This window comes from Choristoneura fumiferana, chromosome 19, assembly GCF_025370935.1.
Source record: "Choristoneura fumiferana chromosome 19, NRCan_CFum_1, whole genome shotgun sequence".
NCBI lineage: Eukaryota > Metazoa > Arthropoda > Insecta > Lepidoptera > Tortricidae > Choristoneura > Choristoneura fumiferana.
The window spans coordinates 6,187,718-6,214,771 of NC_133490.1; the positions used below are offsets into that span (position 1 = coordinate 6,187,718).

At 38.2% G+C, this 27,054-nt stretch overlaps 2 protein-coding genes across 4 annotated transcripts in view; both read left to right on the forward strand.

Moving 5' to 3' along the window:
• Positions 1 to 18,950, forward strand: part of Dyrk3 (Dual-specificity tyrosine phosphorylation-regulated kinase 3) — a 140,036-nt gene extending 121,086 nt beyond the window's left edge. The window contains exons 2-8 of one of the 2 annotated variants that reach the window (XM_074102851.1): positions 915 to 1,071; positions 3,005 to 3,190; positions 6,986 to 7,088; positions 7,620 to 7,740; positions 10,856 to 10,982; positions 11,596 to 11,756; positions 12,827 to 18,950. In XM_074102851.1, coding sequence (XP_073958952.1) covers positions 915 to 1,071; positions 3,005 to 3,190; positions 6,986 to 7,088; positions 7,620 to 7,740; positions 10,856 to 10,982; positions 11,596 to 11,711 — 810 coding nt within the window. In that variant the 3' untranslated portion in view covers positions 11,712 to 11,756; positions 12,827 to 18,950. Of the gene's footprint in view, positions 1 to 914; positions 1,072 to 3,004; positions 3,191 to 6,985; positions 7,089 to 7,619; positions 7,795 to 10,855; positions 10,983 to 11,595; positions 11,757 to 12,826 lie in introns of those variants that run through there. The other variant, XM_074102853.1, reaches the window with a different exon arrangement.
• Positions 1 to 27,054, forward strand: part of LOC141438735 (polyamine-transporting ATPase 13A3-like) — a 426,124-nt gene that overhangs the window by 337,566 nt on the left and 61,504 nt on the right. Inside the window, exon 1 of one of the 2 annotated variants that reach the window (XM_074102665.1) lies at positions 24,472 to 24,647. The exons of the other annotated variant lie outside the window; for it this stretch is intronic. The gene's annotated coding sequence lies outside the window, so the exon portion shown is untranslated. Of the gene's footprint in view, positions 1 to 24,471; positions 24,648 to 27,054 lie in introns of those variants that run through there. 2 annotated transcript variants of the gene reach the window in all.

The following is a 27,054-nucleotide window of genomic DNA, read 5'->3' on the forward strand; positions in this document are numbered from 1 at the left end:
AAGCAGAGCTCGATTGGTAAAGTACTACCTTAACATAATTAGATGTTTTTTTTTCATCATGTAATTGATTTAGGTTTGGTTTATTTTATAAAGTTAGCAATTTCTACGAAATATGCATTACAAGTGTACCTACATCATGAAGATTATGTTTTGTTTTCATCATTCTTTTTAAACTTAATTTAATTTGACATGTACGCCCGTTTACTTCAATGATTTATCATCTGGCGCAAAACATAAACACTCGTAAGTCAAAACATAGCTAACAGGAAATATGAAATATAGAGTTCAATATGCTTCGCAAGGACAAAGTACACTTACCTATATTTAGATGTACGAGTAGTTATAGGTATACAGATACGTATTTATGACTACTGCTGTATCATTTAACGTTAATGGATATTTTATTAAATGCTTAATTCTAACAAGTCATTTTACTAGGTTACTTAGCTTTTATATACTATTGTACTAGATTTTGTCCGCGACTCCGTCTGCAAAAAAATCATCTAGCGCTAACCCGCGAAAAACTTATCCTATGTCCGTCAATATCATTTAAATCGGTTTAGTTCAGTGATGAGGTAATATCGCATTTATAATATTAGTAAGGATTTGCGCTTTTTTCTTACTTCCGTGCCACATGAAACCATTTGGACAGTTCAAACATGGAAAATCACGAACAAATATTAGAGTAGTAAAACAATATTATTATTAGAATGTTACATTGCAGTTCTAACTTACGCTCTCTCACTCTCCGAGTTTTAGTTCAGGAAATATGAATTGGTAACTTGTTATGTGCTTTGTGAAGTTTACAAAATGGTTAATTCGCTATACTGTTCACTCTACGCCGCTCTCTAGTTTATTTATTTGCTAACAGAGCTTCCCACTACCTCTCTAACACGTTTCTCTGGTCCTTCCAGGTGATAGACTTCGGGAGCTCCTGCTACGAGCACCAGCGCGTGTATACCTACATCCAGTCGCGGTTTTACCGCGCGCCAGAGGTCATGATGGGCGCTCGGTACGGCATGCCCATCGATATGTGGTCGCTGGGCTGCATATTAGCGGAACTGCTAACAGGTAAGACCATAATAAGCTTACATTTAACGACAATCCGTAAGTCGCGGCAGCCTAGTGGTTCGACCTACTATATATATACGTCCCAATGCTGGGCACAGGCCTCCTCTCATATTGAGAGCTTGGGCCGTAGTTCCCACGTGGACCCAGTGCGGATTGGGAACTTCACACACACCATTGAGTTGCTTCGCAGGTTTGTGCAGGTTTGCTCACGATGCTTTCCTTCATCGTAAATCTCTACTCCAGATAAATGTTTAGATGTTTTTTTTTCTGAGTGTTTTTGGAAATATTTGATATGAGTACCTATGCTATCTAGCGGGACAAAAATAATACCTACCTACAAAACAATAATCCAAAAAAAAACTTTTAATTAAGTATAAAACTAAGACATACAATACAATACAAAAATATTCTTTATTGATCACCAAAAGCAGTACAGAGACATTACAAAAATAAAAAAAAACAGTTAAGACATGACTACTTAGTAATCTAGCTGGAAGAGGTTCCTTTTTAGGGATGATAAGCTCGCCTTTGTTCTCCTCTGTGTAGTTGTATTTTTATTTTTATGTGCAATGAAGAGTTTACATACATATATACTCGTACATAAACGCCAAACAAATTCAAATTAATAATTTATTTCAGACAAGAGTCCATAAGGTTAGGTTGGTTAATAAAGTGTTAAAGTGTTACAATTAATGTTTGAACACGTGATTATTTATAGGTCTTTACTATTAGGTACATATTGTACAATTGTCATTCATGAGCCTATAAATGCTGCCCCTGCAAGCCAAATGAATTCAATGAATAAATTGCAAGTTTTTACCTCGTGAGAAAATTCTCACAATCTTCTACCCCTTGAATCTATAAATAAGTAGGTGGAGACCCAGCCTCATTAGACAACTTTATCGACTTGCTGCATTCGAATCGATGTCACCTGCTCTATTTTAGTTACAATAGAATCGATCTGATTAACTTTTTAACCCCCGACGCAAAAAGAGGGGTGTTATAAGTTTGGCCGCTATGTGTGTCTGTCTGTGGGACCGTGGCTCTTAAACGGGTGGACCGTGAATTAATGCCTAGCCGAATAAATATATAATATATTCTTAATGTATATGTAATCAGTTAGTGGTGGGTAGTTAACAATATCGTCGTCGATAAATATGTTAGAAGCTATTAATAACAATCAAATTGCATATTAGATTAAAAACACAGTAGGTATATACTTAATAGGTACATACCTATATTAAATATAATGACCCGGATAACTCACGTCTTAAATCGAGTTTAGCTCGACATGTTTCGGTCATTATATTTAATATGAGTGAGTCTCACGGTAGTTTCATGTTCAAAAAAGGTACATACCTACCAACTCGTATGATGATTTCGAAAGATTGTAATCGAACAGCTAGTTAGCTGTTTATACCCCTTCTTTGCCAATCAACTTAGCTAATCTGGTAAGAATACTTTCTCTAAACTGTTCATATTATTTAGACATGCCTTGTCAGCAGAAGATCAAAAAAATAATAATAGATAAACTTTTAAGTAGGTGGTCGAAAGCCTTCTGCCTGCCCTTGATAGAGTTACATACAGCAAATGAATATTGCGTCAATGTTCGTACATTACTCGTGTACGTTATACGTTATATGCACATAAATTTATCTACATAACTACTGTCGCCAGCCAATTCGTCCACGAAAAACTCTTTGAACTCGCTCGCCTGCCAATGTCCTTCTTAGGAGCTGTTTCACCATCCATTGATTAGTGTTAACGTTAACTGACGGTTAAATGTGATGCCGTCTCCGTCTATTCGAACAAAACAAATAGAGACGGCATCACATTTAACCGTCATTTAACGTTAACACTAATCAATGGATGGTGAAACAGCCCCTTAGTCTTCAAACAATCTTAAATTAAATTCTCCTTTCCACCGTTCCAGGGTTCCCCCTCCTTCCCGGCGAAGACGAAGCCGACCAAATGGCCTGCATCATTGAGATGCTCGGCATGCCGCCACAGAAGCTGATCGAGCAAGGGAAACGGTCCAAGAACTTCATAAGCAGCAAAGGTCTGCCGCGGTACTGTACAGCCAACACGATGTCGGATGGGAGCACTGTGCTTGTTGGAGGTAAGACGTTGCAAACGGATATTATTTTAACACGCATGTATACCCAAAAATGAAGAAACAAACACAATATCGACACTACTTTGAAAAAAGCTGGTATCTCAAAATCGATGATCTTTCCGAGTGAAATTAATGAACATTGTTTTAAGGGTCATATTTGTTGACGTATTGATTTGAGATACGAGATTTTTTCAAAGTAGTGACTATATGTGATAGGTATATGTACAAAAACAAACTTATGCCATTAAATGATTTTCACCAGTAAATCATTGAGTAGATGAGAGGCGCCATTTTTGTTAAGGACCGACAAACGCGTTTGCGGTTGAATTTTTTTATGTCAGGTGCAGAGTGGGGGGGGGCAATGAGTAATTAAAAAGGGGCTGACACTAATTTCTGACGTACGATAAGCAGAATATCATATAATTTTATTTATCACCTTTGTGGAAGATGAAGTAGGAGAAACGAGCCAAGATTGCTTCTTCCTAAATCAAATCATAATTTATAGCTGAGCGGCCGTGAGCGGCGCCCATTAAGGCTGCTCGAGATAACCATGCATGTGTACCTACCTATATTTAGTGTTGTATATGTGTTCTCTATCAGGTAATAAACAATTATTATCCTTATGAAATCCTGGATTTGCGCCTGGTTTAGCAACACTAGCTGTTGCCCGCGACTTCGTCTTTTTTTGGGGATAAAACGTATCCTATTATTTATTCTGGTCTTCTAATATGATGTATGTATAATTTTATGGAAATCGGTTCAGTAATTAAGGCGTGAAAGCGAAACAAACAAAGAAACTTATTATCACGTTTGTAATGTTAGTTAGTAAGGGGGTAAACACAAGCCATTTATAGAAATTATTAAGGTGCCCCTCAGTAACTGTAAATTAAACAGTATAGGATAAGGTTAGAAAGAGATGGTGTATACGATCGAGAGCGCCCGCGCTTTAAGCAATACAGCCTCTGCTTTTTTGTCAATCAATTCTGAAGCTTCGTCTTTGTCCATGCAACAAACATCCATACGATCAACAGCCTAATGTTTACCAACAAACGTTGCGGATCAGTTACATTGGTTACGTCCCACATACTGTAAACCTGGCACCATGACTTTGCCAACGCTCGGCCTGTCAAACCCTCATGACTAAGAGGTTGTGTCTTCATCCCGCTTTATGTCCCGCCGGCAGACAGCGCTGACTAACTAAAACACTTACTAACAACTAAAAATACCATGCTGCGTAAAGAAATTTTCGTAGTAATAAACACGTACATAATTCCGCGCCTTTTCCCAAATGATTGGATAGCGCATGCTCCGTGTCACGAATGCCAAACCCACGCGGGGATTTTGCATTTTTTGTAAACATTTTTGGGGAATACGGTATTTGACAGCTCCTGATTTTGCCATCTAAAAATCTTAATATTATTATGAAAATATAGATATACAGATAGTGTTTAGCGAAGAGAAAATTTAAATCGGTTGAAATTTTGATTTATAGTGATTTTTTGAAAAATCTATATACCTGTCTCTTTCTCAAAAGATTTTCTCTATGCAGCAAGTATGGCGGTACTGGCGTGTGACGTCACATGCCAGTATGTCATTCTCTGTCTAATCTTGAATTTCAAACCTTTATAACATAACATTGTTTATTTGTAAAGGTAGCTTAATAGTTATTTGTGTCACAAGGGAGCAAAATGGTGTATTTACGGCGAGGGCGTACATTGAATCCAGAATGTAGCGAAGGGTTCTGCAATAGAATCCTGAGCGTAATGAGGCAGTCAAGTGTTAACGCCCAAGATGAAAATAATTTTGCTCCCGCCCGAGTGGCTCATACAACTTTTCACACCGAGCATTAAGAAACTTGAAAGAAAAAATATTCTAAATATTATTAAAGAACAATCAGCATATAAAATTGCGTGGCTTTACAATTCTCAACTTCAAAAAAAGGCATTTGCACTAATGATATAACACTATCTGTAATAATTGTAGTAGCCTGATCGACTTGTAATCGGTGATCATTTTAAATTTAAGAAGAACTCATTGTTACTGTTAAGTACGATTCGAACTCGAACATGAAGGGTTCCGTATACTAACAGTCATGAGTCATTATAAATATGGAGAAAAAAACGCCGAACACGACACGTTTCTTGCATGAGGATTCCATTCAAGTTTTAAGCGGTCGTTTTCATAGTCTAATATGTAGGTAAACTTCAAGTGTGTTAACATAGGAAATGTACACAGCCTGTGACAGACTGACACTATAACGTACAGTGGAGGATCAATATTAGAATAAGTACGGTCCCGTTAGCTGCCTTTGGATAAATACGTAAATCAAAAAAGTTCTATCTATGGCTTTCTTTAATCTCTCATCCAGTCCCTTGATATGTAGGTAAGTATGTACTTAAAAATAGATAAAACACTACTGCCTAATTAAGTGAAGGCTTTAATAGACACCAAGCAGCAAGTAGGTGTTTTATATTTTAGAATATATGAAAAATTGGTCTGTTTAATAAATACCTACTCAAAAAATATTAGTAGTAGTAAGAGAAGCATGTAAGTAGTAATATGATTATGAGTCACATTTTAAATATCTTTTGAGCTGTCATTGCCCCGTGCGGAAAAACTGTTACGCATCGCCCAAAACTAACCCTGGGGTGACTAAACGGTTAATCGGAGACAGGTCATAGATTAACGGTCTGTTCTAAAAATATTCGTCTATGGTACTGCTGACTGCAAGTCTGATGTTCTTGGTAAAAAGCCAAAAGTTGCGAGCCATCCTACTTGGCGGAGTAATTTAGTGTCAAATTTCTACTCAAATCTGTTTTATGGGACATAAAACCGTTTGCATTAAAATGTTCATCGCGTTTTATAAACTTGTTCGCTACCTTGACATGAATGAACATAATGAAAATGTTAAGAATGTGTATTCGAATTGAATTACATAATGCTCGTAGACTATTTTCACACCTTGATATAACAGTCGCGCCTTGAAATGTTTGACACGTGCGATTTTCAACCCTGACATGGAAAAGGGTGTTACTTGTGTTTGTAACCTGTCTTTTTGACACACGCTTAATCCATTAGAGGAGAAAGTAGCATTAAAATTACGGGATATTACTAAATTCCCACGGGAATTCCCCCGGGATTACATTATGGATTTCATTAACTTTATATATAAAACACTCGTGCCAAACTTCATGACTCTAAGCCCAGGGTCATCATCATCATCATCAGCCTATAGCAGTCCACTGCTGGATATAGGCCTCCCCCAAACGCCATTGCGCCCTGTCCTCGGCGAGACGCATCCAGCTTCTACCAGCAGCCTTTCGCAGATCGTCACTCCACCTGGCCGGAGCGCGTGCCACACTACGTTTGCCAAGACGCGGTCTCCACTCAAGAACTCGTTTACTTCAGCGATTGTCAAATGTCAATGTCAAATTGTTGATGGGCAGCAGCATCGGTGGTGCTATAAACTGGCAGATCCCCAACCCGCATGCTCAGCGTGGGGATTATGGGCAAAACCCTATCAAAATGAAGCGCACGACAAACCCAGGATACGAGATTTTATTCCGATCCCGTGGGAATATTGGGATAAAAGTAGCCTATGTATTATTCCAAGCGCCCAGTTATCTACATACCATCTAAATCCTTCCACCCGTTGTAGCGTGTAGAAGTAACAACAAACATACACACACACTCAAAACTTTCACATTTAATAGAGAGAAAACATTTATTCGTGACAGCGATGGCAAGAAAATCCCTATAATATTAGTAGAATTACATGTTGTTTCTTTATTTTTTCAGGAATGTCTAGAAGAGGCAAGCCCCGAGGCCTGCCGGGCTCCAAAACGTTTGTCACGGCGCTCAAGGGCTGCCAGGACAAATTCTTTATTGATTTCATTAGGAGGTGAGTACCTAGTAAACAATCTATCTATGCTATGCAATTTTTCTCTAGGTCTGGCTCTGTTCTAGGTCTTACTTGTTTTGTGTGAACAAAAGTAAACATGTTAACTTTTCTTTTTTAACAATTTATGAGAAGGAGGCAAACTAGCATACGGGTCAGTCATCTGATGGGAAATTACCACCGCCCATCAGTGCAAGCAAGTCAAGGATCTCTTTATGATCATATAAATAAATATTATGGGACAATTGACACCAATTGTGCCAGTTCCAAACTAAGCATAGCTTAAAGTCGGTTAAAATACATCTATTAAAAATGTCCAAGACCCGAGAGAGATAAATATCAGCCCCGACCGGGGATCCAACCTGGGACCTCAAGCTTCACAGTCAGCTTCTCTAACCACTTGGCTATCCGGAATCGTCGTCAAATTTTTTATGGGGTAACAATTTTTTTATGGGCTTCTGGCCTGAAATAAAAGCATATTTAATTTGAATTTACGAGTAAATATCCTTCAAGCACGTGCCTCTTCATTTGCAGATGCCTAGAATGGGACCCGGAGAAGCGGCTAACGCCTGCGCAGGCGCTGCGGCACGCGTGGCTGCGCCGGCGGCTGCCGCGCGCGCCGCACGAGGACGACCCGCCGGCGCCGCCCTCGCACGTTAGTATCGCGCACGCAAAGCGGCTCGCACCGCCCCACTGCACAGACAAATAGGTTCGTTTTGTTTTGGCACCCTGCTTGTGGTAATTTAAAATTTAATCTCGATTTCTAACAGCCAGTACTAATAATTGTATGTTATAGACAGAGAACGGAATTTTCGCGCCATTTTTGATCTGTCATAGTGACTTCTCACGTAACGACTTCCGATATTCAAAATCGATATATCGATGCAAAACATGTTCAAAATATTAAAAGTAGAGGCCAACAATAGACGGTTTTATCGTTAAAGAACGAACTCTTCCAATTAATTTTTGAGCAGTCGAAAATGTGAATTAATTAATAAAACAATGAATAGTTAACAATTTCTAATTTAATCATTCAATTTAATATTCAGTCTGTTGTAGTGCTAATAAGTATTCCATAAGTGTCTTTATAAAAGATATTACGATTATTATTTTACTATAATAACATCATCGTTTATCATTTAGGTAAAGTCGATAGTTGAGAAGTCAATGACAGATCAAAAATGCCGCGAAAATTCCGATCTCTGGGTATAATAAAGCCGAATTTGGGCAATCAGGAGAAGTAATGAAGGGTATTTGTCAGGCGAAATATCGCTAGATGGCGTTAGTGTCGTGAGGTCCGTTTCACGTTACGGTCTTGCTTGCAATTGGCTCATTTATTTAAATAACTAATTTGCTGATTATTGCATTCAAAGTCCCTGAAAATTGTATGGCGTTAGAGAAAAAGACGGCAAATGAGCTTTATGACAAACATTACATTATGGCTTACAATGTTATGGATCGCAAACGGGATCCGATATCGGTAAATAAATACAGGTAACGCATATTATATCCATCGACTTGGTACTGTAGACGTTGAGACACCATTTAACAATTTAAAATTAATATTTTCATCTAGAAGACAACATTTTCTGTCATCAAACATGAAAAAATTTATTACTTTGATAACCTTTTCGAATAATAGATTACCTAGGTATTACATTATTTCATTTATTTGTTGTTTTTGTTTAATATACCTAAAGAGAGATATTAATCATTATTTAAGTGTCACATCACTTAAGTATTCATCTTCGGAGAATTCCCACGTTATGGACGTGTAAACGTTCCTTATTATTTGACCCTGCCGAAAAACTAAATATACCACTAGGGTGCTCAGAGTGAAGTGTGTCTTCTAAGCAGTTGCTCAATTTCGGCACCTACCGCTAGGCGTGATTGTGGTGAAACAAAACTCTTAATATGTATAAAGAAGCATTGTTGTCTTTGAAAAATAAAGCAAGATTATAATTAGTTAAAGATTTTTTAACTCGACAATCTCGACTTCGAAAATCAAGCCTTGAGAAAAACGTGTTGAGTATTTCAGTAGGATGATAAGGGCTTTTAATTCTATTTATGTCATGGTATGGAAGTTGAAATCGTAAAAAACAATATTTCAGCCATTTTGAATATTTCGTTTGGTCGCGAAATATTACTAGTGAGTTTATTCTATTTAACTTTAGTCAGAAACAAGATCTTGGCTTTGACTAACGATGGTGTGGATCAAAAAGATACGGAAACAAAACCTAATATTCGTTAATGTTGGGTATTAATAAATAATCCTACCATATTTAATGTACTCGTAACAAATTAACTCTTAATCCTTTTTTTACATACGAAACCCCAGTATATTATATCATTGAAATATATTAAAAAGTTTTATTTTTCTCATCCAGTGATACCCTTGCTCAAAATTACCACAAGCAATTTTTTATTTAAGTTAAATTTATTTTTATTTTAGTTAATAATTATTTTTTATTAACTTTGTTTTAATTTTACTAGCTGGGTACCATATGAGATAAGGTATTCAGGTATGTATGTGTAGTATTTGAGCTTATCTTACTTCATATTTCTTCTGTATATTTTCAAGCTTCATGGATAATTATAAGGCTTGGAAATTAATTGAGATTCAATAATTCAGCAGTTAAAAGCGAGATACTTAATTATTAAAATAGATACCAACAGTTTACGGTTGGCTTTCCGTTCGAGTTCACCTTGAAAAGGAGCCACGGATTTACTCGAAACATATCGAGCATACCTCGACTACTAATAGTGTGTGATCCGTGTATCTATTTTAATGATTATTGTCTGTATCCCAATGCAGTTTTAGTCCAACAACAATGTACTTACTTCAGGGCTACTTCTACTCTAAAAATAGCTTAATTTTATTCTGCTTGTTTCCTATATTATAGTTAGATATTTGGATGTAAAGGTACTTTATGATCAAGACCATAAAAGTGTGGGTACTAAGTAGCGTTTTGTTATTTCTAACTATACTTTTCTGATCATACTTTTTACTTTTGGGTTCGCACCAGGTTTGCGATTGCACTAAGTAATAAATAACCCAAAACATTAAAGATACTTTAAATAATTGATCGCAGTGTTACAAGATCCAAGTTGCTGCGCTTGTTGATTGTTATATTTATAGCTTGCGTCTTATTATATTTAATATAATGTATACTTTTTGCTGCTACTTGACTTACAAATACTGCTGAGAATTGTACAAAATGCTCTAAATATTTACATCGCTGAAGTGACCGCAACATACGCTAATATATGTAACAGTGTTACATTGCATGCTGCAGTATTCAGGTACTTCACTATACTTCTTTTTAATCTTGACCTGTCTTTTTATTGAACGATACCTTTTAAAAAGTAATTGCATTACATTAAAAATCATAAAAAGATAACAAAGTCGCATCATAATTTAATTGTTTCTTGCTGTTACTTATTTTACAAAAGTAGGTATTTTTCAATAAAAACATAGGTCAAGATTATGTACACATGGCCGGATTAACAAGACAACTCGGGCCCTTCTTTCCAAGCCGTTTTAAGATCATCAGCACTTCAGGTCCAATCAAATCAACGGATTAGCATGCGTTGAAAATAAGCTATTTTCATTGAGGATACAATTTTTCTATAACTATGAAATATTTTCAATTTCTTTGTGCGCGCGCGGGGTTCCTACGCAATTGCTTACTCTGCCTTATGATTAATCTGGCCTTGGGTGTGTTAAGCATGTTACACGAGACGTTACAGCGTTGCGTGTCTTGTTGCAGTCTGTGAGCGCGGCGGGCGCGGGAGCGGGCGCGGGCGCGGGCGCTGGCAGCGGCGGCGCGCGCGGCGGCTCGCTACGTACCCCACTCGCGCGCACGCCTGTCACATTTAACGCTTCACAAGTAGCCAGTGAGTATAAAAGTTATTTCGGCCTGAATGAGGGCTTTTTGGGTTACCTATCGCTAGATGGCGTTAGTATCATGAAGTTCGTTTGATGTCAGGTCAGTCTTGCTTGCGATTGGCTCGTTGACTTATTTTAACCAATGGTAAACGTGGGTGACACTATTTCCCGAACGTACAATACCGAGATGGAAATACCGACATGATATTTTGTGACACGCCCATAGAAACTCTTGTCAGTTTGACACCAGTTTGTATGGGCGTGTACACGAAATATCGGGTCGGTATTTCCATGTCGGTATTGTCCATGCCGGTAATTAATGTCACCCGCAAATGTGACACAAAATGTCAGTCACCGCGAGCGTTCGTCGATTAATCTGGAGATGGAGCACAAATAATTTGTAATTATGTAATTTATTATTTTTTATTTCATTTGTGTTAATTTTGCTGTATATGTGTGTCTTCTGTGTTAGTGAATAAATGTCTTCTTTCTTTAAATGAGCAGGACGCTCAAGATGAGTGTTCGCTCTAATGTAACACGATCGTCGTGAACCACACATTACATTTACAAGCAAAGGTTACTAGCCAGTCGCCACCTTAAAAGGATTATTTGTAATTGCAGAAGCGAAACTCCAAGCAGCGCTGTCAGAGGAGAGCGGGTCGTCGGCGGGCGCGAGCGGCTGCGGGGCGCGCTACTGGGGCGCCGGCAAGCTGCCGCACCTGCCCGCGCCCTCCTAGCGCGCGCCCTCCGCGTCCGGCGCCACCGCACGCCGCCTCGCCAAGGTCAGCTCATCATCACCATCATCATCATCAACACCATTTTAAGGCCGGCAACGCATTTGCTTTCCTGATAGTGCTGCGAATAGACATGGGCTACGGTAATCAAATCACCTAACATCAGGTGAACCATCTGCTCCTTTATCTGCTATTACTTTAAAAAATACCACTATCATCACCATCATCATCAGCCGGAATACGTCCACTGCAGAACAAAGACCTCCCCCAGTTTAACGTCTGGTGAAGGTGAACGGTTGTGTTCCTCTGAATGAGCTCTGGTTGAGTTCGAAACGCGTCAGTGTAGTGTGGTGATGGTGACAGATCGTGTGATTTGTGTGTGTTCTTGCAGTGTGGAGGTGGAGGAATTGCGTGAACACGCATATCTTGCATAAACGTAGCTATCATGAGGTCGCGGGTGAAGTAATTGTTTCAGTTCAAAGAGCTCCTTCTTAGAACGCCACTTGCATTAACTGGTTGCCCATAGCTCTCACAATCCACCACAAATTGGTCGTCCACCTAGTGGGAGGCCTGCCAATGTTTTGTCTGTCGTAACCGGCTACAATACTCTTTTTATTACACGTCTACCCGAAGAAAAAAAGAAAGAAAACATTTTATTTACTATTACGGAAGACCACAAATACAACAAAATTTACACAACACACATATAAACCAAAAAATACATGAAAAAACAGAGAAATAAAATACATACAATTAAAGTGTCTATTTTTTTGGTCCTAGCTGCAGCCTAAACGGATTTGAATATAAATTAACTGTGCCACGAGAGTTGAAGTGAATGATTACACACACAACTACAACATGTTGTGTAATGACAGCAGCATTCTGACACTTACTTATTCATTTCATTCATTTTCCGTATGTGTAATCAGTTCTTTTTGTAGCTGTGTGTGTAATCATTAATTTCAAATCTCGTGGCACTAGACTACGTGAACTAGATTTGCCATAACTGTCGGAGTGACTTAGTCTAGTCTAGGGGATGCATTGAGCACGCCACTGTCTCCATCCAGCATAAATACGAACTTTACAAGCATGAGAAGTGAAACCTGTATTGTTTCCAGGTGTCATCCCTGGAAGCGCCGCGGCGCGCGGCAGCGGCGGGCGCGGGCGCGCGGCTGGAGCTGGAGCGACGCTCGCTCGACCTCGAGCGCGAGCTGCGCGCAGACCATAGCGACGCCTCGCTCGACGACCGCGACCACCTCGTCTGATCCACCGCACCGGACTTTGTGGCTCGTACTGTGAGTTCCCATAAGCCTCCGAAGTGAGGACTAGAGTGCTAGGTTTATATCCAATCGTCGGAATAGGGGGTGGCAAATTACCTGAAGTTCTAGAAAGGACGTTATTAAGAATGATTACAAATTACAACACTATTTTATCCCGACTAATTTTAATTTATTTCGGCTTTTTCTGATCTCAGAAAAGATTCAGGCCCTTTTTTGCCATAAACTTAACTAAAAGATCCAACATAATGACATTAATGACCATTTGACCATTTCAATATTTTAATATTTTTGGCAGTTAACACTTTTCGTTACGTCCTCTCTAGAATTTTAGGGAAATTGGCATTAAGTACCTATTCCGATGACTGTTTATCTCTATCGAGAATGCACTTGAATACACTATCTTAGCAGATTTAAATTTAGCTGGATAGTACCCCATGTAACTCGTCGATGTTTTGAAACCCTTTTTCCACTAGTTCTGTTTTAAAAACGGAGCTGGTCGAAACAAACTGAAAGGACTTCATCGTTTGCATAGTTAGCTCCCATATACAGCCGAAAGTAGGGTGTGGAAGAGGGTGATGCTAAGTTTGTACCTTTAGAGAGTGAATTGTTTCCTGCAAATGTTTCGGTGTATTTGGGGAAGAGTGCATTCTCATGCGTAGATTACAGATGTAAACTTAGTGCTACAGTGGCCTCTCACGATTCTAAAGTCGACTGTGTCACCGTATACACGCACTGAAAACATGTCTGATTTCAATTACAAAAGATAAATAAAAATATATCCTAAATTAAGTTGATACAAAAAAAGCTTAGGAGAGCAAGCACAAGTGTCTGCCATGCTTTAACACTACAAACTTTCTAGTGAACCGAGTAGGAAGGGTAAATAGTGAGTGACAAGACAGCAATTCCATGCTGTTTATCATTTTATTGTCGAGTTTCTTTCATTCCGGAATGATTAGAAAAGGATTTAGTGTTAGAACAAGGTAATCATTTTTGCTTAATTTAACGCAAATGGTGTCTATTCCGAATTATAATAGTATTGCTTTTTACGGTGACATAGTTGAAAGGGTAGCTAGCTTATGGGTATCTCTCGAGCTGGTGCTAGCGACGCTGGTGCGGTATCGTGGACAGTGCAGCTGGCCACCGCCTCACATTCTTCGACTGATCGATACGTAATTATTTCACGTTAGTCGAGGTACAGAACAAAGTATGTTAATTTGGCTCTCTGTTAAGAGCCCTTTTGTAACCCGACTTGTTTGACGGAAGCGTGCGAACCTCCATGTTCCTACTAAGTGTTTAGTTTTAGGCGAGGCGGTGGCGGCAACAGACTATTTCGCTCGGCGAGTCCAATCTAGTGCATAGCGGCAAAATTGATCTCAATAAATAAATAAAGACTACGAATGTTTAAGTAACGGACATCTAGTGGAATTGTGCGACTACTAACGTGTTTCACTGTTTTCTATGTATTATACCTGCGTAAAGACGTGAAGTCGGATGTGTTGGTGTTAGTGCCTACTAAGTCTGGTTTAGTGATAGGGAACCTCGACCACTGTTTAAGGAACTTTTATCATTTTACCGAAACGACTTGAGGTTCCGAGAGGGAGCACAGTTGCTGTGAGGGCGGGTGGGGGTTGCTTGTCTTTACAAGCGCGTCGCCAAACCCGCCAGCGAGCATACAGGACGTTCTAGTCCTCGGCTGCTCCGCTAAAATCTTCAAATCCCCCCTCGGAACCATAGAATAAGCGAACTATTAATGTGTGTGACTATATTAACGTAACAATTTTCTACAGAATCAAAATGTCATTTTTCTATTGTTTCGTCGATTCGTTATAAGTTTTCGTAGTTGTATAATTTCTCAAGTGATATAGTGAAGCTGTATTCGTAACGAAATGGTGACCTTATAATCGGAATTATTAAAGGATTTAAGGGTAGTTAGTTACATGGCCTTTTAAGCTAGTTAAGGTGCAAGCTACGCGCGTAGCATAGAGTCGCGGCGTTCACGTTTGTACAGCGGCGCCCGCGTCCGTATAGATCAATATTGTATCCCTGGCCATATACTATGGAGAGTTACAGTTATTTACATAATGTATTTACTATATATACAGCATTTTGTTTACTTAAGTTCCTTTTCTGTGTTTAATTTTAATCATTGAATTAGTCTAATATGTAACAATATCAATATCGCGGCGTCATGCACTGAGAAAGGTCAAATGTAAAATATAAAAGACATTGAAGTACTTAAATGTTTTACTAGTACGTTAGCTTGACTTTTAAATTGAGGTTTTTTAAAAGCTTGTACTGTTCGACTTTACTTCGTGTATAATGCTGTTAAGTTGTAGTCACACTGAACGATAAGGAAAATAAAGCAGTGTAGAGACAGCAGCCTCGTATTGCTGGAGTGTTAGTAAAACGCGAAAATGGTCCAGGGTGTCTCGTATATTATTCGACAAATTAGTAAAAAAACTTGAAATATGATCTCACAGTAAAAATATAGACTTGCATAGTCTTCGCCTATCGTCGGTTTGACTACATTTGATATGACTAATAAATGTGTTTACTTTTAACTATTGACATTGTTTACACGTGTCACTATCGAACATTATTGGAACCAGTTAACGATGTATTAGAAATCTCTGAGTTTCTTTCATACCTTGTTTCACCTTAAAATATCTGTAAACTAATATACAGCTACCGTCTCTTTTTAACTAGTCAAGTTAGTCAAGTGCGAGAGAGATAAATGCTTTTATGAGCGCCTTAAAGTTGCTAGTTTCGTTATGGTCGATAGTGCGCGTAAATATCAACATTGTCAATATACTCTGTGCAATTTATGTTTGCATCGCATTCGAATACCTTCAAGCATCTGTCTGTGCAATATGAGTGTTGTTCTTTCCCTACTTGTCACTAGATGTCGCCTCTGTAAGATCTGTCAAAATGTGACAATAAACAATTTGGATTAGTATCCAACTTCGAAATAGATCTTTCGTGAAATGGCATCTAGAAGACTTATTTCTAGAGAGCGGATTTGAAGTAGCGATTATAAGTTTAATATGGATATGACTAGTGCTATTGGTTAGATAGATAGAAAGATATATTTATTAGATATCATCTTGTTTATTGGTCTTACGGTTATTTACTTACACGGGTACTTACTTACATTATTACATTACTTACAGCAATGCAAACTTATAGATAGTTAAATTAAACAAATGTTATTCTTGCAACAAACTATAAGTAAAGAAAATTATTTTATTATCATTAAAGGAGTTTTATACAGCTCAAACATATAGATCCTATTTATTACGTACAATTTTGATAAAAATAAATTCTTTCTTGTACTAGTCTTATCCACATTAAACTTGTAATCGCTACTTCAAATCCGCTCTCTACTTATTTCGACTACCCAAGTTAGTGCTTCGGCAACTTTCGATTTCCGAATGAGTGACAATTTTTTCCGTGCTATTTCAGAAACACGAAGGTTGTCGAGGCACATAGCTTTAGTCTAAATGTAGTTACTATGTTTCACATAAACTATGTAGTCTTTGACATTTTACGTTACTGCTTAAATAGTGACAGTTGAACATCACTAACAATATACTTTTCATAACTTTCCGCACAGTTGAGCGAAAGATAACCTTTTATAGAATGTACATAAGTGTTTTTTTGACTCGAAAGTGTTCGGTAAAAGATTTGATGACAAATATTGTACGTGATTTCAGCTACATATTTTTAATTACATACATATTAGTAATAGTTAAAAATCGTTACGTAGCCTCATATTTTCTTGTAGTTTATTTAAAGCTGTAATTTATGACTTAAGTACAAAAACTGGGAATTTGAGACTAAAGGGTACATTATGTGAAACAAAGTAAAACCAAGTAACACTAAAAATATAAGTAATTGTACTTTCGTTATTTTGTCTTCCTGATATTTTTTAGCATTACGAAAGGCCTATGTGAGTAGGTATATTTTATTTAAATATGCCAATTTAGTCCTCGTTTATTTGTTAGTTTTCTCTATATGTATATAATTTGACATACCTACAGCTGTATGTACAAAAAATAAACAAATGAAATGCACATTGTAATGATATTAACAAATTGATTGTGGCTTGTATTCTTTGTAGCGATTGTCTATGCAATGTGTTGGAATATGATGAGGAGTTATATATTTTCTATTCTTTTATTATACTAGAAAATCAAATGCATGCTCGATTCTAGATACCCATTTCATGGGCCAATATAAAATTCCATGTAGCCGATATGAAAATTTATTATTCTTATTTATATGATTTTTAGCTATCGTGCAAAATCCAAAAATCCTTCTAATATATGGTATTCATTATTTGGAAACAAAAGTTTCTGTCTGAAGATCGTTTAGTATTAGCAGTTAGTTCTTGAGAGCAATGTGCCAGTAAGTTCTTGAGGCCCTCTTTTGGAAAATGTAAATTACTTTAGACATGTCATGAATTGAACGTATGTATCTTGGAGACGTACAATAGCCAGCACTCTTAACTGACCATTCGTGTTCCTTATCACAATGTAGCAATGTGAACGCATAGTCAGTTAGTGTTGGCAACTGTACTACTGTTCTCTCGTCGAATGTCCAACACATTCCACAGTCTTCCCAATTTTATTATTTGACAATGTATCTCACTATACTCAAAGAGCATTTTTTTCTATAATAATATTATTAAGTTGACTGCCTTCTGTTTATTATTATGCTCAATAGTTTAATATTAACTTAGTCTGGATTTCTCGTTTAGGTAACTCGTAATCTGCGATGACATTAGGTTTATTTTTTACCCCGAATAGCGGTTTAAGATATTTAGTCAATTATATAGCTTTTTTTTAATTTTACGGCAACGTGAGGGCTGAGACGTAGTCAATTCTTCAGCCTTTAGAATTTAAAATGTGATAACTTTGTCTATGCTGCAGACTGAAAGTTAAGGGTCACGTAAGAGTGAGACAAGCAACATACAAAATAACGTTAGATGCCACTAAAGACAACATAGATGTCTGAAAAATCTGAACCGTTGAAAATCAACAAAAGATACTTCTCAACCGTAATAGGATTGTACATCTAAATTTTCTCTAGAAACCTCTGACGTTATTTATATCTCATTTACCACACGATCTTCACTTTTGCTGCTGCCTAATGCAATCACGAGCGCGTATCGCAGACATAAAGCATCTCTTACTGCTTTTGTGCAAAAATTGTTTTTTGCTATACGTCTGTCACGAACGCCAAAGGCAAGGCTCTAAGTACAAGAACGCAGCGGTCAGGTGCACGGTTTCAGCACGCCGTCCCTCTTCATTGCATGGCTTGAGAAAGAGACGGTGCTCTAAAACCGCGCGGCTAACCGAATAGTGCGTACGTAGCCTAGGGAAACTTAAGTCACTTGTAATTGCCACTCTAACGACCAACTGCCAAAAGAGACGCTCAAACTGCTTTAGTTCTACTTCAAGCAACGTTGATTGTTCCATGGAGCTGTGACGTTACAGTCCAAACTCTATGTAACAGTTCCATGGAACAAGTAACTACAGTAGTTAATCAAGATCTTGCTGCTCATGTGGTTTGAGAACTTTGAAGAAAGAGTTAATACAAAGCGATCGCGTAAAATGCGGTGCAGCAAGATTTTGATACCAAAGCAAAGCCATGATTTAGAGCCTAGCCGAACAGGAATTCTCACGTCACGATTGAGTTCTCATTGACTATGCTCTCGCCAGTTGGCGACCAGTATTACCCGTTTCACCCTCCAGCCTGCTACTGCCAAGTACATTTGAATAAGTCCAGTTCGCTAAACTATACGGTTGTATAGTTGCTAGTTATTATAGCTTTCGTTCGACCGCTGCATTTCTCTTTATACCTAGTTATTTTGTGAATTGTGTTCTCATTTTGTATGTAAAGCCGGTGTTGCAAACAATGTGAATACTATACAATTTAAATAAATGAATTATATAAATACCTTGTTTGGATTTTCCTTGCCTTTCATCCCTTCGCAGCTTCTTTCTTTCTGAATCAACTTTTTAGAAATTGTGACATTTACAAGGTTAACTTCGGTAGCGTGGAGTAGACGTGTGCGCCGCGCCGACCCGCCGCCGCCGCCGCCATTTTTTCGACGCCGCCGCCGCCGATCAGCGTATCGGCGTAAAATCGGCGCGAGTTCAAAATGTTTTCTATACTGAATTTCTGACTTTCGAAGCATTCTATATTTTACTACAATTAATTATTATTAGTCATTGATTACATCATCATCATCATCTCAGCCATAGGACGTCCACTGTTGGACATAGGCCTCCCCCGTAGACATCCAGTTGCTTTAGTTGTGAACCCGCGGCTTTAACCAAGTCATCCGTCTATCTCGTTGGTGGACGTCATGCTGCGCTTGCCGATCCGCGGTCTCCACTCGAGAACTTTTCGGCCCCAACAGCCATCTGTTCTTCGTGCTATATGACCTGCCTATTGTCACTTCAACTACTAATTCGCTTGGCTATGTAGGTGACCCTTGTTTTCTACGTATCTCCTCATTTCTGATTCGATCCCATAGAGAAACCCCAGCATAGCTCTCCATAGCTCGTTGAGCAACTCTGAGCCTACGTATTTATAAGGCATATAGTGAAGCACAACGTTTCAGATCCATATGTCATCACTGGCAACACACATTAGTTAAAGACATTCGTCTTCAGACACTGAGGAATTTTGTACGAAAAGATATTGCGGAGTTTCCCGAACGCTGCCAATCCGAGTTGGATTCTACGATTGACCACCTTCACGAAGTTGGACTTATCTAATTGGACGGTTTGTCCTAGGTATCATACGCGTCAACAACTTCAAGAACCGAATTCTTCACCAAAATAGGGTAGACACTACATGGACATTCGACATGACCTTTGTCTTGCCCCTATGCATTTTGAGGCCTAGGTACCCGTTGGGTTGGGAGACTCGATTGAGGCCTTCGAGCATTGTGCTGAGTTCTTCCATCGACTTTGCCATGACCACCACGATATCGTGGAAAACCGAAGGTGAGTGATGTAATGTATTCGCCGTTGATATTGATGCGTAGTCCTTTCCATTCCAGAAGCTTGAAGGCGTCTTCCAAAGCGGCAGCAAACAGTGTCGAAGATATGACATATCCCTGTCTTACGCCTCTTTTCAAGGGCATCGCCTTCGAACTCTGTTCCTGTACTCGAACCGACATAGTGGCATTTTTATACAAACACTTCAACACTTCGATATATCGATAGTCGATACGGCATCGTTGGAGAGACTCTAGCACTGCCCACGTTTCGACCGAATCAAAGGCTTTCTGGTAGTCCACAAACGCTAGACATAGCGGCAAGTTATACTCTTCGTTCTTCTGTATGACCTGCCGCAGAATGTGGTCTACGGTAGCCTTTTCGGAACCCGGCTTGTTCGGGTGGCTGGAAGTAATCGACCCTGCGTTCGAGACGATTTACAATTACCCTGGAAAACAGCTTATAAACATGGCTCAACAGCGAGATGGGCCTGTAGTTCTTCAAAAGGGTGTAATCGCCCTTCATGAAGAACAACAGCACAACGCTCTTGTTCCACGCTTCTGGCGTTGTGCCTTCGAGCAAAACGGAATTAAAGAGCCTCTGAAGGACTTTAAGAGCCGGTGATCCACCCGCCTTCATAAGCTCTGACGTAATTCCGTCCTCACCCGGCGCCTTGTTGTTCTTAAGCTGTTTCAGGGCCATCCTTATCTCGTACAGGCTGATATCCGGGATATCTTCTGTAGGTATAGTGTCTGGTCAGTTTTGCTCTTGGGTCTTGAGTCGCCGCGCTGAAAACGGCTTAGTAAACGACTCGTAGAGCCGTCCATAGAACTCCTCGATTTCCCTAACACTTCCGCTTTAGTCCACGCTACACTGCATCTCTCTTCAGTTTTGTCATTTGGCTTTGCCCAATCCAATAGACATATCTCTTGCGAACACTTTAGAGCCTTTATTCCGCTCAATCGTATCTTTAACACGAGCGGAATTAAAGGTACGAATATCGTGTCGCAAGGATTTCGAAATTTGTCTATTCAGCATCATCGGGAGACTGCAGTCGAAGCGAGCGTCGTTCAGCCATAAGGTTACTCATACATACATAGGATATACTCCGGAGAGTTTCCAAGTTCACTGGTACGGTATCGGTGAATAGAGAAGAAGAAAAATGTCCCGTTTAAGAAAATTATATTTGTCCGTGACAATTACAGCCGCTGCAAGGCGTCAATTAAAGCTTCATTGTCTATGTCTTAGCACGGAGGTCGCTACAGTTGATATGTTTCGTGCTTTTTTACATTTTATCTAATTTTGTTATAAAAAAAATATTTAAATTCTCCGCGCCGAAATCACGCCGAAAACACGCCGCCGCCGCCGATTTTTGACCGGCGCCCGCCGCCGTAGATTTAGCATCGGCGCACACGTCTAGCGTGGAGTGAACATTTTAGATAGAAAGAAAGAAAAAGTTTATTCGGCGAACTAGTAGGTAGCATACATCAGGTACATAACTTAATGTTTAATTAAAGTCAACTTTTAGCTAGCCGAAAGGGCTGGCAGCTCAGCAATGCTGAGGTACGGAACCACAGCGCTGATTTTCAGCTGCAGCCAAATAAAGAGCAAAAAAATGGTGCATGCCTCTTTGTAGGGCTATTCGAAGAGTGAGAGTGAGTTAGGTATGTCTTCGGATGCAACTCCTCGCAGTCAGTTAATAAAGCCATGCCATACTTGTAATCACTGACAACAATCTTCAATTATCATAGTCTATATACATCATTGTATTTTGTTATCTTGTGCTGCTAATTATTAAATAATCATTATTATTGTTATTATTATTTTTATCTCACTGCTGGCCACAGGCCTCCTTTCAGAATGAGAGGGCTTAGGCCATTGATATCACGCGGGCCTGGTTTAGATTGGGTTTGTGTAGATTTTGCTCACGATGTTTTACCCTCACCGTAAAACTTGTGGTTAATTTCGAGCGTAATTTCGTCCATGAATTTCGAAAAACTCAAGACGCGAGCCAGGGTTTGAACACACGATAGAGCTTGAGAGGCCACAGGTCAAACCACTAGGACACCAGAGCTTTTTATAGCACTGACACACTATTATGTATGTTATCTGTGATTATCACTGACACCAAGTAAAAAAATTAGGCAACCCGGTGGGAATCAAGTTTAGTTGTTAATACCTAATGCTACGCCACTAGTAGCAGAAGTGAAGCGAATGATGTAAAATGTCCATCCTCGTGGTTTCTGCTCATAATAACGCAGTCAAAGTAGTCCTCTGTAAAAAAGAGGTTGGGAACCACTGGCTGGTGTAAAATATGAAAATTAATTGCACAGAAACTACGTCACTACAGCTAAACAAAGAAATTAGTGACGAATAAACCACTTAAGATAAAATTTTATCTATGTCATCACGGATTAAATTCTCTTCGCCTCAGTTGCACAAGGGTGTAAAATATACATTTATCATCAAGTCAAGAGCTCTTATTGCTTTCGAAATAAGACGGCAATTGTGCTGTTGACATTGAGTGAAGATTTTATGGTTCCGAGGCATAATATTTACAAACGCTGGTTCTATCTGATATGATTACTTTTTACAATAGAGGAAAAATCTTGTGAAATTACTCTGGGGAATAGTTATGAATACCTGAGGTCATTTCATTAGTTTACCTACACGTTAATTACGGCGGTATTAGGTACTTAGATATACTTTTTTTTTTGTGCAAAGCCACATGGTGGGTACCAATGACGGGCACCGACGGCAAGGCAGGCCGAGGCGGAGATGGCGAGGTGACCTGGACGCGGAATTGAGTGAGTAGCCAAATATAGCTCTGGATAGGGAGATGTGGAAGTCAAGAGGAGAGGCCTTTGCCCAACAGTGGGACACAGTTATAGGCTAAATATAATAATAATAATACTTTTATTTATTTATTTATTATTTATTTACTTATTTCATTCGCGAGCAACAGGTTATAACCTAATGCAATCAATGTCAGGCAGATGCCTATTATGACGTGTCACGTGGCATTACTTGAACCTGCCTGTGCATAGCAAGCATTTTCGATAGGCATTCCTGTACTCTTAGTGTAAGTTTTCGGTTACGAATACGTCTCGATCGCGTTCGCGTTAAAATCTCATTTTGTATGGAAACACGAACATCGCAAACGTTCCGCTAGAGGCGCTGTTCGTGTTTGCATACAAAGTGAAACTTAAACGCGAACGCTATCGTGACGTATTTTGTAACCGAAAACTTACGCTAAGGGCACTGGTTCTTAGATTTCCAATGAAGTTCCCAATCAGCACTGGGCCCGCGTGGGAACTACGGCCCAAGCCCTCATTCTGAGAGGATCCGAGGCCTGTGCCCAGCAGTGGGACGTATATAGGCTGAGATAATGATGATGACGATTGGAAATCCCACTGCGAGTTTATGTAATAGTAGGAGCGGTTCAGTACATATATCTTTACTTACAGTAATTAAGTTGAAGTATACATAGTTAGTTGTTAGTAGGTAGGCACTTTGTAGTCACTCAAGGTACTTAATATTTTTTGAGTATTTTCTTACATTTTACCGGATTGTTAATTGGCAGTGTTTAGCCCGAAACATGTCGAGCTACACTCGATGCGAGTTATCCGGTACCTACAATATCATTTATCACATATACCTTACCTACCTACCTATGTAAGTATGCACCTACCTACTTAAAGTTTCAAACAAACAACAAAAAGGCAGTTAATCAATTTTAAGTAAACATTTTTCCGGTTTTATTCGCTACCTACCTTATACGATACCTACATACATAAACGGCATCAAACACAGCAAGTGCTCTTAGCTAATCTTGGGCTTTTGGTATTTTATGGCACACTTCTACTCTTATATTTATTTCAAGTCAAACTAACTGTTTTGCCCGTGACTTCGTCTAAGAAAAAAACCTTTGTAAGCTTGCCCGCGGGAACTGTAGGTACAATTTTCAAGGATAAATACTACCCTATATATTATATCCTTCCCCGGACTTAAAACTTATTGCATGATTGAGTAACAAACATCTTCACTAACTTTCTCATTTATAATATTGGTTGGATTCGTTAGGTTAGGTAGGTTACTTACATTAATGCGATAAACGCACATAGCTTTACATTTTCCATGCCATGGCCATATTCGTTGTGGTCTGGTGTCACCTGCATCCACCGCTTGCATATTTTTTAGTGAAAGGAAAAGCATGCGTTACCTTAGCTACCGTCTCCTGGCATAAATGTTTTGTGATAATCGGTTATTTATTGTTTCCGAATTACCTTTTGTTTTAGATATCACAAGTTTTTTTTCCTGCTAAAACTTTAAACTGCTAGTTGTTTGCGTCACACTGGCAGGGTTTAACTTTATGCTAAAGCCTGCTTGCGTTTACGACTTCATGTAAATTATCGAAAGGTGCATGTTTCGTTATTATCTTTGGCTCACCTCGCTCTTTCGCTGCCTGTATGCGCGACGTGCGTCAGTGTCTCGCGGTCCGCCATACTGTCACTCCACGCGCCATTCTTTTCGACGCGGTTTTTTGGCGCGAAAAGTGCTTAAAGTGCAATCATCCAGTGAATACCATGTCAGTGAAGTGAAAAAAAAAAGTTGAATATTTAGTTTTTATTTTATTTTTCTTTTCGGTAAGTCTTGTGAATAATTAAATATGTACTTGTAATTTATTTTTGTTTATTTTTTATTAAAATTTAATAAGTATGCTTTACTTATTTATTGTTGTTAAACGTAGTCAAGTTATCATTAGGTACTTAACTAATTTCTACAACAAAAAAAATTCCAGTTCAAAGAAGCGTAAAATTAAATTATCCATTCCATGCTGATAAAAATAAACCCATTATTAACATTCACTTAGTTACGTATGCATGAAAAGTTTGCGATTTAAAATATTATTGAAACAAGTTAATACTGATGTCGGTGCAAAGGGAAGTGCGAAAAACATATCATTACGTATCTAATGCAGAAAGTAAATAAACTAACCAAATCAAGCCAGATTCTAATATTTAACTTCTTTAGAACTGTCGCATTCGCAAATAATATTAGCTCTTCTATTAACACAAATGAGATCAGCCATCTTATTCTTCCGGCTAAGACATATATGGCTAAAAATGGTCAAAAATACCTCGGCTATCACCACCTTAAAGCTTTGCACCTAGCTACCAAACATCCTGTATATCATCATCATCATCATCATCAATAAATTTAGTTAGGTAAAAGATATATAACATTGACATTAAGGCCCTGTCCGCACTGCGTTTTTTATCCGCGCGGTTTTTTTTGTCGCAATTTTGTAACACTGAATCTTATACGTCGAGTATCCGCTCTGGCGGAAAAAAATCATAAAGAAATTGTATGTATAGCGCGGAATATACTTAATTCGCGCGAATAAATATCGCGCAGTAAAAATTTATTTATTTCATAACTTATTACTGTTTCCAAAATTTTATAGGTATTTAAATTGTAATTTTAATTTTAACTCACACGTTTTTATATTGACATTTGATTGTATTTTATTATTTGGCTTTGTTAGTTACGTATGGAATTTTCATGTTTTATGAATTTATATTATTTATTACATTGGAACATCTTAATTTTGTTATCCTTTTTTGTTATAATTATTTTTTTAATTTAATTCTAATTTGCCATTGTAATATTATTTTTGGCTGCCATTTTTAGGGTTCCGTAGCCGAAATGGCAAAAACGGAACCCTTATAGTTGCACCATGTCTGTCTGTCTGTCCGTCCGCGGCTTTTCTCAGGGACTATCAACGCTAGAAAGCTGTAATTTTGCACGAATATACCTATATGCAAACTATACCGACAAAATGGTACAATAAAAATAGAACTATGAACTAAGTATATCGAACTTAAGAATGAAATCCTTAGAAAAAAATATGACTTATTTTTTCGTAATGGCTACGGAACCCTATTTCGGGCGTGTCCGACACGCTCTTAGCCGGTTTTTTGTTTTCGATTACCTATTAAGTTCAAAGTAACCTAGTAACTATTATACATTTGTCGATTCTTTTGTGAATGACCAGTGTTTCTTCGGAAGGTAAAAAAATAGTTATTTGTGCAACAAGAGTGCAAAGTTGTTTTTTGTTGAAGCGAGTTGAATTTTGAATCCGAGTAAGCGAAGGATTCTATTCATTGAATCACGAGCGTAGCGCGTGATTCTAGATTTATAGAATCCTAAGAGCAGCAAGGGATCAATACACGAGATGCAAAAAACTTTGGTCTCGTGTGACACATACAAATTTTCACCTCACCAAGCGAGAACATCATTTAAGTAACTTAATAATAAAAACCACATATACCTACCTGTTTACAAAACAAACACATTTTTTTAAAATATAATCCGATTATTAAGAAATCAAATATAATAATCACATTTAAAACCATAAAAAAGTGTTCAGTAGATACAATACAAATCTCATACTTCTTGTGCTGGATATGTCACACTTATTTTTTAATACTGCAAACAGCCTCATCTTGGAGTCATTAAAAGGTTTGGACCAAATAAACGTATAATTTATACAAATGTATTAAACTTTTAAATATGATTTTATTAAGATTTCCAATCACATAAACATAAATAGATTTGTTAAAATTCATTCAATTAACAAATATTTATTCCAACTGAAGAGAGAATTATTTTATAAAAAAAACAAGAGAAGCGGCTTTCGCGCAACGAGGTTGCATACTTTATTAAAAAGATAGGGAAATTTACATTTTGGAAATATTTCATTGTCATGTAATTTATTAGGTATCTATGGACATATTTTTAATATCAAATTTAATTTAAGGTGTAATCACCACATTTGATCCTATCTCTCGCTATTTTCGTGTTGAAGTGAATGACAGATCAAAGAAAGTTCAAATATTTGGAATTCAGTAAGTAGACCCAACACTGTACTCAGCATTTAAAAAAAATAATTAAAATTACTTTGTCTCACGGAAGTGAGCAAAATGCGATTTTTGCTCACTGATTTTCATAGCAAAACCTGCCTGTTTGAGGTGCTGAGGTGAAAAATAT